The 15391-nt window shown below is 42.1% G+C and overlaps 1 protein-coding gene across 1 annotated transcript; it reads right to left on the bottom strand.

Annotated features, from left to right (window-relative positions):
- Positions 1-363: 363 nt before the first annotated feature.
- LOC106584216 (sodium-dependent phosphate transport protein 2B) lies at positions 364-12838 on the bottom strand. Its single transcript, XM_014169253.3, has 13 exons — positions 12680-12838; positions 11789-11838; positions 11563-11682; positions 11266-11394; positions 10728-10871; positions 10468-10579; positions 9595-9790; positions 9210-9305; positions 7626-7746; positions 5375-5542; positions 4976-5092; positions 4712-4836; positions 364-4592 (listed from the first exon to the last, which is right to left on the bottom strand). Exons 2-13 carry the CDS (start codon positions 11832-11834, stop codon positions 4041-4043), a joined length of 1926 nt encoding a protein of 641 aa, XP_014024728.1. The 5' UTR covers positions 11835-11838; positions 12680-12838; the 3' UTR covers positions 364-4040.
- Between the last annotated feature and the right edge of the window lie 2553 nt (positions 12839-15391).

Here is a 15391-nt window from a genome sequence, read left to right as displayed (position 1 = left end):
AACACCGACTGCGAGCCAGGCCTAATCGCCCAACATCAGTGATCGACTTCACTAATGCTCTTGCGGCTGTCCACGCAACAATGTTCCAACATCTAGTGGAAAGCCTTCCCAGAAAGGTGGAGGCTGTTATAGCAGCAAAGGGGGGACCAACTCCATATTAATTCCCATGATTTTGGAATGAGATTATCAAATAGCAGGTGTACACATACCTTTGGTCATGTAGTGTATGTGTGTCAATGAGGCAGATATGATTGTGTTCTGTGAAACAAACTAATGCCCCACCGTACTGTGATGAACATGTACATACAGTACTTCACTGTTGCTGTCGTGTTATGGTGATGTTAGAGCTGGTACTATGTTGGGTAATTTATAGAACTAAACAGCAGTTTAATTTCTAGTATTTCTCCCCTCCCCCCAAAATGAAGATTGATATGACATTGAATCTTGGTACTTCATTGCCAACAAGCACTGTGACCAGAGTAATAAATGTGACATTTTGAATTGTTCTCAACCCTACACTTTGTAATAATATTTTGTTTAGTCAAACCCTCTTAATATTCCCACGGGCAACCATTGTAACCAGAGATTGAGTTGATGCGTGGTCTAAGCCATGCATTAAACCATAGTCTGTAAACTGCCCTTTAAAAAAAAGAGAGTTCAATTAAATGTGATAGCAATAATCTTGAAATAATTTGGCTATTATTTGAAACAGCTGAGTATTTAACTCTTTATCCAATGTTATCACCAGTGCCAGAACTCTCAGAAATAAAAGTGTCAAAGAGCTCTATTCAGTCCCTATCAGTGTACAGCGTGATTGAAATTTAAAGGCAATGTTCCCACATTCGCGGAGACTGCATTCACGGTATACGCTGGATATATCCTCAATGGGAAATTACCTTTACATTTCTATCACACAATTTGTAACGCTTAAGCGATTGAATAAAGCCCCAAGTCTCTGTTATCAACTCATTAGATACAGTATCAGCTACCCATTATAACACATTTCCAATTCTGCAATGTGGTCTCAGAGCATTTCATATTATTCTGTAAGTAAATCCGAGACACTCCATTAAATATGATATGTTATGTTTCGTATGGTATGTATACATTTTTTGGTCTATGAGACCAGTATGGATTATTATGCATCAATATCTACCCCAAACTAGAAGGCAAAAGCCCACCTGACCTGTTTTTAGCGATAAACACATACAGTCTGAAATTATAGATTGAATTGGTAACGTGCAAATGGCCTATTTGAGAAAACATAACAATGATAACCTTGTATTTGGTTTTGTAATCTGCTGCCATTTGTACCAATTGATTTAGTAGTTAACTATAAAGTGCTATCACCATGAGTTACTCATGAAGTGCACCTTGCCTTGAGCACCATAATCAGGACTGGTCTCCCAGGTGAAATATCTATGGGTCAAAGGATGCAGGGCAAAGTCCTGCCCAGGTGGCTACTGTCCAAAAGCACATCAGATACATTTCACATATTACTATCAGTAGTACAGTACCAGTCAAATGTTTGGACACACCTAATCATTCAGTGGTTTTTCTTTATTATGACTATTTTCTACATTGTAGAATAATAATGAAAACACCAAACTATGAAATAACACATATGGAATCATGTAGTAACTAAAAAAGTCTTAAAAGTAGCCTTCTTCAAAGTAGCCACCCTTTGCCTTGATGACAGCTTTGCACACTCTTGGCATTCTCTCAACCAGCTTCACCTGGAATACTTTTCCAACAGGCTTGAAGGAGTTCCCACATATGCTGAGCACTTGTTGGCTGCTTTTCTTTCACTTTGTGGTCCAACTCATCCCAAATCATCTCAATTGGGCTGATGTCAGGTGATTGTGGAGGACAGGTCATCTGATGCAGCACTCTGTTACTCTCCTTCTTGGTCAAATAGCCCTTACACAGCCTGGAGGTGTGTTGGGTCATTGTCCTGTTGAAAAACAAATGATAGTCCCATTAAGCGCAAACCTGATGGGATGGCGTATTGCTGCCGAATGCTGTGGTAGCCATGCTGGTTAAGTGTGCCTTGAATTCTAAATAAATCACTGACAGTGTCACCAGCAAAGCACCCCCACACCATCACACCTCTTCCCTCATGCTTCACGGTGGCAACCTCACATCAAAGTAAGTGAACAGAGATCATCTGTTCACTTACTCTGCGTCTCACAAAGAACCAAAAATCTCACATTTGGACTCATCAGACCAAAGGACAGATTTCCACTGGTCTAAGTCCATTGCTTGTGTTTTTTGGCCCAAGAAAGTCTCTTCTTCTTATTGGTGTCCTTTAGTAGTGGTTTCTTTGCAGCAATTAGACCATGAAGCCCTGATTCATGCAGTCTCCTCTGAACAATTGATGTTGAGATGTGTCTGTTGCTTGAACTCCATGGAGCATTTATTTGGGCTGCAATTTCCGAGGCTGGTAACTCTAATGAACTTATCCTCTGCAGCAGAGGTAACTCTGGATCTTCCTTTCCTGTGGCGGTCCTCACGAGAGCCAGTTTCATCACAGTGCTTGATGGTTTTTGCAAACGCACTTGAAGAAATGTTAAAAGTTCTTGAAATGTTCCTTATTGATTGACCTTCATGTCTCAAAGTAATCATGTCTTAAAGTATTAGGGCCATCTTCTGTACACCACCCCACCTTGTCACAACACAACCGATTGGCTCAAACACATTAAGAAGGAAATAAATTCCACAAAATAACTTTTAACAAGGTACACCTGTTAATTGAAATTCATTCCAGGTGACTACCTCATGAAGCTGGTTGAGAGAAGTGTGCAAAGCTGTCATCAAGGTAAAGGGTGGCTACTTTGAAGAATCTCAAATATAAAGTATATTTTGATTTGTTTAACGCTTTTTTGGTTACTATGTGAATCCATATTTGTTATTTAATAGTTTTGATGTCTTCATTATCATTGTACAATGTGGAAAATAGTAAAAATAAAGAAAAACCTTTGATTGAGTAGGTGTGTCCAAACGTTTGACTGGTACTGTATATATTTATACAACCTCCCATAAACTAGCTACAGCATTAGAGCACAACCCTCCAGGGGTGAGCAATCTACTGTACCCTTTAGCTTACATTTATGCGTTATCAATCCCAGGGAGGCAGGTAACCTAGTGGTTAAAAACATTGGGCCAGACACCGAAAGTTCTCTGGTTTGAATCCCCGAGCCAACTATAGAAACATCTGTTGATGTGCCCTTGAGTAAGGTACCTAACCGTAATTGCTCTTGTAAGTTGCTCTGGATAAGACCAGCTGCTAAACGTAATGACTAGGTATTGAGTTGCACCCACCCCTTTTGCCCTCGGAACAACCTCAATTTGTCGGGGCATGGACTCTACAAGATGTCGAAAGCGTTCCATAGGGATGCTGGCCCATGTTGACTCCAATGCTTCCCACAGTTGTGCCAAGTTTGCTGGGTGTTCTTTGGGTGGTGGACCATTCTTGATACCCACGGCAAACTGTTGAGTGTGACAAACACAGTAGCGTTGCAGTTCTTGACACAAACCGTTGTGCCTGGCACCTACTAGCATACCCCGTTCAAAGGCATTTGAATATTTTGTCTTTCCCATTCACCCTCTGAATGACACACATACACAATCCATGTCTCAATTGTCTCAAGGCTTCAAAATCCTTCTTTAACCTGTCGACCTCCCCTTCATCTACACTGATTCTAGTGGACTTAACAAGTGACATTAATAAGAGATCATAACTTTCACCTGGATTCACCTGGTCAGTCTATGTCATGAAGAGCATGGGGGTAGGGGGTGCAACTCAATATTAGGAAGGTGTTCCTGTTGTTTAGTATACTCAGTGTATATACAGTGGACACTCACTTTTTGGTGATGTTTTCCTACAAGATGTGCAGTTTCCCTGTTCAGGCTTACACCACATGATACAATATCACCGAAACAGAGACTGGTTAACTCCATAAAGCCAAAGCAAACTTGGAGAATTACAAACATGTTACAAATAGGTTATATGTGTCTTATAGATAAATATGTTAACTGTGTTAGAGCTGTGTAGCTTTCATAGTTTCCTTGGAGGTCTCTTGCGGCTCATCGTCTCTGGTTAGGACTGGGTTATCATATATCTCCAGACTCTTCTTCCTCTCCTGCAAACCCTTCTCTTCATCCTCAGAACTCTGGCAGCCCTTGCAGCAGCAGCAGCAGTGAGCGCCGCAGAAGGCCATGCCTGATGTCACCACATGGTCCCAGGGGGCCATGGAGTGCAGGGGGCGGGGCAGGAAGTCCCAGTCACGCAGCCCGCTGGGCAGGTACTGAGGACAACGTGCCTGCATCAGGTTAACAACGATGATGAAGATGGCGAGGACAACGATGGGTACGGCCACCCCAACCAGGGTTTGCCAGCCGGCCAGGGAGAGCCCCAGGATGGTCAGGGGCATGAGGAAGAAGCAGAGTAAGAGGTAGAGCGCTGCGAACCAACGGTACTTGGCTGTGTGGTTCCCCAGGGCTCTGGCCAAGCGGATGGGGATCCGAGTGAAGGGGATGGGGTACCACAGCAGAATCCCCGCTATGTTGAAGAAGAAATGGCACAGTGCAATCTGGAGAGGAGGAGATGCAAACAGGGTGAGTAAGACTTCAATAGCACTGATGCATACGGAGAGAGTGGACAGAGAGCAATATGAAACTGCCATGAAAATGAATGATTACTACAACAAACCTGCAGAGAGTTGGCCAGTGTTTCTCCAGGAGCAGCCATAGCAGCAAGAATAGCAGTGGTAGTTGTGCCGATATTTGAGCCCAATGTCAGGGGATAAGCTCTCTCAAGGCTAATAACACCAATACCTGTTGGGTAATTGAGAGAACGATTACATTATACTGAAATCATACTTGAGTATATGCTCTCTACATTAGTCAGTAGGTTTGGATGCAATTGGAGACAGCTAAAGGTAAGTGGATAGATAGAAGCTAAAAAACTACTCACCAACAAGGGGAGTGATTGCAGAGGTGAAGACAGAGCTGCTCTGGACAATGAAGGTCATTCCTGCTCCGACCATGATGGCAATGTAACCAGTGACCCAGCCAAAGGGGAAAGGGAAGTCTGAACAGACAAGACACAGCAGGTTAAGCATTTGCTTGGCGACCACAGTGAACGTTAGGATTACTTTCAACATCAACATCAAAGTGACTGTATGGATCACAGCATAGTTGTACCTGATCTTGGTCCAGAGCACCTGAGGTGACCTTCAAGCTGCAGCGTGGCTTTACCATTGTTGCTCATCAAACATCAAGATGTACCACTGCTGACTATCAAACAGGATGTATGTTCTACCAGCATTCTGAGTAGATTGAGAAGACTGAGTAGATTGAAATGTCTGCTCACCTGTGTTGAGCACCTTCTTGATGACCACAGCCACCTGTCCCTTAAGCATGGAGTTGAGCAGCTTGACAATGAGGATGAGGCAGGTACAGAGGATGAGAAGGGACAGGGCCAGCAGAATGATGCCCACAGCCAGGTCAGGCAGGTTAACATAAACAAAGATATGGTTGCCTGCATGGGAAGATGCCAAATATTATTGAAGATTTAAATGGGACAAAAGGGCGATAACAATGAAAGATTAGAGAGAAGGTAATTAAACTTTTGTGAGATTAGAAAGAAGGTAATAAATGTAGTGATCTTAGAGAGAAGGTAATACGATTAGTGAGAAGGTAATTTTTCAGTCCTGACATGACTTCCACAGATTTTATGGAATAGATAGAAAGAATGGTAATCACACTCCACACTGCCCTTTCTCACCTGGACAAAAGGAACACCTATGTGAGAATGCTGTTCATTGACTACAGCTCAGCGTTCAACACCATAGTGCCCTCGAAGCTCATCACTAAGCTAAGGACTCTGGGACTAAACACCTCCCTCTGCAACTGGATCCTGGACTTCCTGATGGGCCGCCCCCAGGTGCTAAGAGTAAACAACAACACATCTGCCACGCTGATCCTTAACACTGGGGCCCCTCAGGGGTGTGCACTTAGTCCCCTCCTGTACTCCCTGTTCACCCACGACTGCGTGGCCAAACACAACTCCAACACCATCATTAAGTTTGTTGACGACACAACAATGGTAGGCCTGATCACCGACAACGATGAGACAGCCTATAGGGAGGAGGACAGAGAACTGGAAGTGTGGTGTCATGGACAACAACCTCTCCCTCAATGTGAGCAAGACTAAGGAGCTGATCATGGACTACAGGAAAAGGTGGGCCGAACAGGCCCCCATTAACATCGACAGGGCTGTAGTGGAGCGGGTCGAGAGTTTCAAGTTCCTTTGTTTCCACATCACCAACAAACTATCATGGTCCAAACATACCAAGACATTCTTGAAGAGGGCACGACAAAAACTTTTCCCCCTCAGGAGAATGAAAAGATTTGGCATGGGTCCCCAGATCCTCAAAAGGTTCTACAGCTGCACCATCGAGAGCATCCTGACCGATTGCATCACCGCCTGGTATGGCAACTGCTCTGCATCTACAGAAGGTAGTGCAAACAGCCCAATACATCATGGGGGCCAAGCTTCCTGTCATCCAGAACCTATATAATAGGCAGTGTCAGAGGAAAGCCCATAAAATTGTCAGAGACTCCAGTCACCCAAGTTATAGACTTTTTCTCTGCTACCTCACGGCAGTGGTACCAGAGCGCCATGTCTAGGACCAAAAGGCTCCTCAACAGCTTCTACGCCCAAGCCATAAGACTGCTGAACAATTCATAAAATCGCCACTGGACAATTTACATTGACACCCCCGCCCCTCCTTTTTGTACACTGCTGCTACTCACTGTTTGGTTGTTACCTATGCATAGTCACTTCGCCTCCACCTACATGTACAGATTACCTCAACTAGCCTGTAACCCCGCACACTGACTCATTACCGGTGTCCACTGTATATAGCCTCGTTATTGTTATACTTATATTGTTACTTTTTATTATTATTTTTTATTTTAGTCTACTTGGTAAATATTTCTTCTTCTTGAACTGCACTGTTGGTTAAGGGCTTGTAAGTAAGCATTTCACGGTAAAGACTACAGTTGTTTTCGGCGCATGTGAAAAATAAAGTTTGATTTGATTTGATTAGTCGACATTGTTTTTTTTCCCCCATAGCTTCTACACTTAGCTCTGACGTGTGGTGACCCAATGTAGGGGGTTACATTACAACAGGATTTGGTCCAAGTCATAACGAGAGCAGTGACCCTTTCCCTTGTTTTGATTGACTGATTTCAGATCCAAGCGTACAGGTATTCATTTTGATTGGCTGTGTCAGACTTGGGAGCACTGGCCCGTCATTTGGCCTTGGGCCACTCAGGTGCTTCAGCTGGTCAGGATGAATGGGCCTTTTGAGCAGGTGGAGAGGGTGGGGGAGGGTATTTGAGCAGGCAGAGGGGGTGAAATGAGGATATGTGCCGAGTCACTTTATAGACTGAATGGAAGTCATTGTCCTTGTATCATGTGGCCTTGTCTGGCAGTGGGGGGGGAGGGGGGGTTCTCAGGTTTCACAGAATTTTGGTTTAGCGTATCTGGCAATTCAAATTGCTCTGTAAAGACCTTTGTAGGGTCAAGGGCTGTTCAGTGATTGTGCTGTACTTACATCTCTCTAGATTGATTGTTTCAGTGACATTTATCTGGGTCAATGTCTTGTTGCCTTCCACCCAACAGAGGGCACCGGTCGTGCAATTGGCAGCTGAGGGAACTGTTATATTCACAAGAGTCTAAAACAGAAGAGAATAAAAACAAAGATGATCTATTATATTGACCAGATAGTCCAGTGACCGCTCTAACAATGAAAATACATCTCCTCAAAGAGGGGAGGCAGGCAGGAGGAGGCGCGATCTTGTGAGAGACCATTCTAGCCTATGAGAGGGCAGATACGCATGTGAACAACAGGCACAACTCCGGTATAAAGTTGGTTTTTTCAAGGTTGCTGAAATGGTGCAGGTGTCCACTTATATCAGTGTATTCGTAACAACCTAACCATTACGAAACGTGTATTTGATCAAATAAGCCTCACGTAGCAAATTAGCAATGATTTTTTTCAACCCTCTCTCATTTATCTCCATACAAAAATTCCTTATTTTCATGGACAGATTTTGGACCGAGTAAACCCTCTCGCTTCGCCTCTTCCTCACTGATAAAACACAGGCCAATACAGATAAAAGGCACAGTAACTTTGGCTATCACTAAGTAATCAAAACCTATGGAAACAATGACCTTAATGACGTTATGACTAGTAAAGAAGCATCATTTTATTAAGAAAATACCACCTTCATGATGACATGATATAGTATCAGTAAGGCACTGGAACTTATAAGTAGAATCACTCTGGCCAAACTACAAGATCTATCAAACATTAACCCTGAGAAGAGAGCTTAAGAGATAGCACTCTCACAACGTTATCTTGTTTTTACTGTCGGAAAACTCGCAAATCATCAATCAAACATCAAACTTATAAAAATAGCTCATTGCTTGACTATCTGATTAGTAATTGCTGGTCATTGGAGGCTGCAGAGGGGAGGACGACTCATAATAATGGCTGGAACCGAGCTAATGGAATGGCATGTATTTGATACCATTCCACTCCAGCCATTACCACGAGCCCGTCCTCCCCAATTAAGGTGCCACCAACCTCCTGTGTAGCTGGTGTGACAGGCAGTGTTGGGGAGTAGTGAACTACGTGTAGTTCAACAAGTAATTTAATTACATTTTGCAGTAGCTTGGCGGTAGTTGAACTATATTCAAATCTAGGTAGTGTTTTCTGTAGTTAATTACTTTATTGCCATGTAACTGTGTAACTAGCTACTGGAACTACATACTACTTTTTTTGCTAAAAGAAAAGAAAATATGGGTGAAGTACGCAATCATTTCCTTTCTTGTTCAGCATCAGACCTCTCTAATTCTCTCATGAAGCATATCTTTGTGTTCAATAGGCTAAATTACACATTCTGTTATTATGACCCCAAAGTGATCTGTCTTGCAATTTGTAGAGATTTACATATAATAATTTGTCAATAAGTCATTTTCAAAGTACATTTAGCAAACTATATTTTTCTTAAGGGTAGCTTTAATGTAGCTTAACTTCTCCCAGTGTGAAGTAATTGGCAGCTTGGTAAACTATATTTTCAGAGTACCTTTCCCAACACTGGTGACAGGGTCATCGTTAATCTAAAAATCTTACCGTGATTTTCTCTGTTTTGCACCAGATTTTAATCAAACTCTTGTTTCTGGCTGCTGGGTCACCGGTGGCAATGTCACGGATTACATTTTTGTCCAGCTAGAGGAAAATAAAGGTTTCAGACTAGTTAAAGATGATTTAAAACCTACTAAACTTCTTCATCAACTCAAATGTAATATTAAGCAGATGTTTCATAAATGTTTCGGACATGTTTCAGGGTTGTATAGGTACTGTATCTTGCTAGCTATATAAATACATTCTAATAACTTTCACTTCTCATATTGCGTATTTTGCTTTATAAGGTGAATTAATCAAGCTAATGTGATCCACCTCACATTTCATATAGGGATTAATCAGATGAATTGCGATGGTAAAATGCTGATCCTACCTCTATGATGGCATCGGTGAGAGGGTCGGTGATGACGTTGAGCAGGTCAGGGGCGTTGTTTCCCCCCTGGATGTTGAAGGAGTCGATGACGATCTTGGTGAGTTTGTACAGGACACCAGTAGCTGCCTCCAGAGGCAGCAGGATTACCACAGACAGCCAGTTGAAGAAGTCATGCACTGTGGCACCAGCAAACGCCCTGGAAGAAATAACACACAGCTCACAATTTACCAAGCTTGATATTTTATTTCCCAGAAATGTTGCTCATTACCAATCAGCAAATTACAATGGCTTTTTTACAGTCCAAAATTGTGAAGTATACTTCTATCAATTGAGGCTGTTTAGAAACGTCTTGAGCTGACTGACAGCCGTTTTGCTATGGCTATATTCATCAATCGAGCAAGAAGGCAATATTTTGAACAATGTAGTCATGTCCATATACAAATTTGATGATATCATAGTGAATTGACCTTCTTTATTACTTTACCCAAAATATCATGACATTAGTGATAGTCAAAATGTGTAAAATTTGTGAATGTATAAATCAACATTTTGGCCATTTAAACAGCCTGTGTACAATCTGCTGTGAAAATTGTGCTTTTTCTTGCTTCTCCTGACGTGCTTTGTGTCTGTATCTGACGTAAAAAAGTTTTTAACTTCCACACAAAATTGCTTTACTTCTTTCAGGTTTAAGTGTGTAGGTCACATTCTTTATCGTACAGCAATAAAAGGTATATATTTATAAACGCCTGCTCAATAAGAATCCAATTAAATAAGTCATTTAAATATATTATCAGTAACTACCAGTAAATATAATGCCTGAATTCGAGCACTGTAGTGTTATGAATCTTTAGAAAGTAATTCAGTTAGATGTACCTGCGGAACTCATTTCTGTCCCCTGCCTGCATCATGGCCACAATGGTGTTGGTGACTGAGGTTCCAATGTTGGCTCCCATAATGACTGGCACTGCAGACTGGACCTCCAGCACTATGATAAAGACACAGAGAGTGTGTGTGTGTGTGTGTGTGTGTGTGTGTGTGTGTGTGTGTGTGTGTGTGTGTGTGTGTGTGTGTGTGTGTGTGTGTGTGTGTGTGTGTGTGTGTGTGTGTGTGTGTGTGTGTGTGTGTATACTTACATCCAGAAGACACCATGCTGACCACAATAGAGGAGGACGTGCTGGAACTCTGGACTAACACTGTGACCAGCACTCCAATCACCAGGCCAGCCACAGGGTTGGACAGCACCGCATTGTCCTGGAAGATGTCCCCAGCTGCCTTACCTATGCAGACACAGCGTAAAGGTAAGGCCAAATTCATCATGAAAACGTTCCATAAACGCTTTCATATCCATAAACATCTCATATTTAGATATTTTTTTATGGAATGACAGGACAATTGTAATTGTGAATAATATTATGTAACGTCATCAACATGAGAGGATTAGACTATCATTAAATTAGTAGAGTTAAAACCTAAGAAGTGACAGATACAGTAGGTCCTTATCAGGACCTGGTTGACAACAAACATACATTTTTATACTTTGATTTGGACTCTATATTATATCATATGATTGGATTGGATTACGTGCATCAACAAAGATTCAGTAAGATATGAAACCATAATATTCATTTTGTCAACTCTGACAGAGAGAGAGAGGGCAGGGTTTAATGTTACCTCCAACTAGCTGGAAAGCAGAGCTCAGGACGTCTAGAGAGCAAACGAACATGTAGAGAAATCCAACCAGCAGAATGAACTTGACAATCGCAGTCAGAACCCGCATAACCTTCCCTTTGGTATCCAACTCTGTTTCCAAAGAGAGAGATGAGACTGGATGAGGAACCAGATTTTGGTTGGTGTAGTCACACAGGTTCTCACTTAAAACGCCTAAATGTTCACCTCAGTGGAAGGGGAAAGAAGTGCACTTTGTAAGGAATAGGGTGCCATTTGAGAAACAACCATAATCTATCTCACCTGACCACTTGAGTCCATTGTTCTGCAGTTCAGGGAGGTTCCAGGGGTCATCCTCATACTTGTCCTCTGTAGAATATGCTGGCAGGACGACTGAGTCTTTGGGTGCCGTATCTGCATCATCTGTGGGATTAGGAGAATTGTGAGATGATGTTGCCTCTGTGTGTGGTGCTGCCTGGTGGTGAGGTATGGATGTCATATATAGTAAGGAGTAGCCAACTGTACATACCAAGAGTGGGTGAAGAGGTATCTCTGACTTCTGGACGTGGAGCCATTGCCCTACGGCAAATATGATGTACTTTACTTTAAGGTAAAACCTGAAGAACATGTACTGTAGCAAGCCATCAAAGTAAATCGGAATAAGGCTAAACAGTTTTAACTAGAATGAATCAATTATTATTAAAAAATTATTATTATTCTCAGAGGAAACAAAAACACAGTCCTTTTATATTGACACCTCTATTAAAGAGTTCCTGAAATGTTTATTTGTTCATCCTCCAATGCATAGCCAAGCAATCTTGTGCCTGTCACAAGATGTTACAAAATATGAGAATTATTCCTTTCAATTATGGTAAATTATTCCATGGGAATAACTCATCGTGATGTTGCTTTTCACGTCCACATTGATAAAGTCCACAGAGACATACAAATATGACTGTCGGCTAGGGACCTACTATACTCAAGAAAACCATAAGAAAAGTGTAATCAGTAAAGCTCTCTAAGTTCTCTTTTCCAAGGATCAAATTGAGTTATCGCAAACAACAATAGGCAACAATAGTGGCAAAATAGGCATATTACTAGGCTAACTAATACAATGAATACCAATTATTCTAATAATAACAATTCTAGTTATTATCATCGTTATCTGGGCAACATTTGACAAAAAAAAAAGAAAGCAGGTAAAAACTGCAAAAAATAGCACCCTTGAGAACAGTCATTGGCACCAAACTGTGTGTGAAGCTGAGTGTCAACAGAAATAATAAGCATTGAGGCTATAAGCGCATACAGCTATAGGTAACAATTCCTAGCATATCTTTGTTTGTTGTGATTTTGTTTTGTTGCTATATTACTTGAATTTGTCTTGTTTCTAATGTGGAGTATCAAGGGTAGTAATACGCACCTGAAGTGGAGGAGTAGTCTTTTGCAGCAGTCCTAATGAAAAGGGGATTTCACCTGAGCTACCTGGCTACCTGGAGAGGTCCTGCATGCTACTTATATAGCGCTGGGGCGGGAAAACCCGCTTCAACCTGACTGTTCAAAGTCCGTGGCAAAAAGGGCTCTCTGACAATAAGTGACCTTACCTTAGCATCCACAGTGAATGTAGGCCAGGCAACATCAAATGATCAGTGTATGACGGAATATTACTGCTCTGGCATGGGTTTTTAAAATGTTGTTTTCACTAGGTAAAAAGTAGGCTAATGACTGTCATAAACTTTTTTTTTTTTTTTTTTTGCTGGATGAGAGTAGCCTCAGTCAATCTCAGAACAGGCCAAAAAGAAAAATAGTAAATTAACCAGGCTTAACCAAATCACCTTGATGATTTCAAAATGTTTTTTTTCTTCAAACATCTAAAAAAGGCCAGTCTATTAGAATATTTGCTGCCTTGCACTTTGATTGAGAATAGACTAGGGTTGGCCTATTCAAATAACGGAAATTATAGAAGTTTTCACAAATGTTTGCACCTTTAATTCAGGCCTTATACAGGTGTAGTCTATCCAGAATGTCTTTTGTAAAATCAGTTGAGTGGGTCAGTGTGCACATTTGTGCGTAATGTTCTCTATTTCTCTTCTGAATGGAGGAAAGCTGCTCTCTGGTGGTAGCTTGTGGAAAGTGTATAGGCTACCCAGTTCCCAGTAAGACGTTTCTGTGGGTTAAGCCAAATCATGAACAACTATTATAGAAAAGAACAACAGTATAACGTGTTGTGGGTTAATGTATTCCTAAGATCGACATAGGCCTACTTGATCATGTTTTCCACCACAGGACCATAGGCAATACACTTTAATATATCATAGATAGGCCTATCATCTGATTAATGTTTGATATGGCCTGGCTTGTTCATGACTATAAGATAGACACTACTATCATGGTGACACTTGTACTATGGCTCTGACAGTATGTGACAGTTGAATAACCTGAATAATACAGGAGTGAAGGGTTTTACTGTCATTATCACAAAAAAGGAACATCTAAAACATTATAGTCTTACAATACCTCTTTATGTACAAATATATTATGCCATAGACTATGAATAAAAATTGGCTAATCAAATCTCACTCACTAATTTTCATTGTTTTACCATCCTTGTGAGGACTTCTGGTCCCCACAAGGATAGTAAAACTAAAACATACACTCTCACACACACACACACACACACACACACACGTACGCATCCACGCTCACACTTCGACCAATCTACTGTATCTTTATGATACAGATAACACAGCATATTACTTTTGAATGTAAAGGAACAAATATTATTTTATGTCTTGGTAAATGATTATACAGATATCATAATTCTTTGTTATTCTTAGAGAGCAATAAAATGATGCCATAAAAAATTGTGTGCCAGCATGTAAACAGGTTCATTGGGTTTGTGGAAAGGGCACCAAACTATTATCTAAGTTTTTGCATTTTGATCAAGAAAACCACCCCCGTTGGACTTAAGACTAGGGATATGAAAAGAGAACTGTAGCTACATTTTCCTCCATGTTGTACAGTAAAAATAAATAAAAAATAAACAAACCCATATCAAATCAACATTCAATATTGGTTGATTTTTGATTGACTTGTTATTAAGTAGCAGCTGGTCCCTTGCGTCAATTGTTGATTTTTGATGAAATCTAAGTAAAAATTGGAAAAACATTTGTTTATTACTGCATGTTGCAGAGAGGAAGGCTATAATGTATTTAGGATAAGGTATCCATGTCCTTGTTTGTGCCATCATACACTTAGTATACAAAACATTAACACCTGCTCTTTCCATGACATTCCAGGTGAAAACTATGATCCCTTATTGATGTCACTTGTTAAATCCACTTCAATCAGTGTAGATGTGTAACGGCTGCCGTGAGAGAGAGTGGACCAAAACGCAGCGGAGTTAGTGTTCATCATATTTAATTAAGAAAGAACACTATACAAACAAAACAAGAAAAAACCGACAGCCAAACAGTCCTGTCAGGTGAAACACAATGACAGAAACAATTACCCACAAAACCCCAACGGAAAAACCTGCACTTATGTGTGACTCCCAATCAACAACAACGAACTTCAGCTGTGCCTGATTGGGAGCCACACACGGCCCAAAACAAAGAAATACAAAAACATAGAAACAGAACATAGAACGCCCACCCAATGTAACACCCTGGCCTAACCAAAATAAAGAACAAAAACCCCTCTCTATGGCCAGGGCGTTACAGTACCCCCCCAAGGTGCGGACTCCGGCCGCAAAACCTGACACTGAAGGGGAGGGTCCGGGTGGGCCTTCTTACGGCGGCGGCTCAGGTGCGGGATGTGGCCTCTGCCCCACCCTTGGCGTTGCCCTCTTAGGTGGCGCACCTGGCCGCGCCGAAGGTCTGGTGGGCGACCCTGACTTCGCCCGGCTGGCGGGCGACCCTTGTTGCGCCCGGCTGGCGGACGACCCTGGCTGCGCCCGGCTGGCGGGCGGCGATGGCTGCGCCCGGCTGGCGGGTGTCCCTTGCTGCGCCCGGCTGGCGGGCGACCCTTGCTGCGCCCGGCTGCCGGATGACCCTGGCTGCGCCCGGCTGGCGGGCGGCGATGGCAGATCCGGACAGGCGGGCCAGTCTGGCAGATCCGGACAGGCGGGCCACTC

Source organism: Salmo salar, chromosome 23 (genome assembly GCF_965601325.2).
Source record: "Salmo salar chromosome 23, fSalSal1, whole genome shotgun sequence".
NCBI classification, from domain to species: domain Eukaryota; kingdom Metazoa; phylum Chordata; class Actinopteri; order Salmoniformes; family Salmonidae; genus Salmo; species Salmo salar.
This window is presented reverse-complemented; position numbering and strand designations above follow the sequence as displayed.

Excerpts from the sequence above, each read along its gene's own strand:
- LOC106584216 (XM_014169253.3), bottom strand. The coding sequence starts at position 11,834 with ATGGCTCCACGTCCAGAAGTCAGAGATACCTCTTCACCCACTCTTG. Across the intron at positions 10,580-10,727 it reads CAGCATGGTGTCTTCTGGAT|TGCTGGAGGTCCAGTCTGCA; the intron begins GTAAGTATACAC and ends TCTTTATCATAG. Across the intron at positions 9,306-9,594 it reads TCACCGATGCCATCATAGAG|CTGGACAAAAATGTAATCCG; the intron begins GTAGGATCAGCA and ends ATTTTCCTCTAG.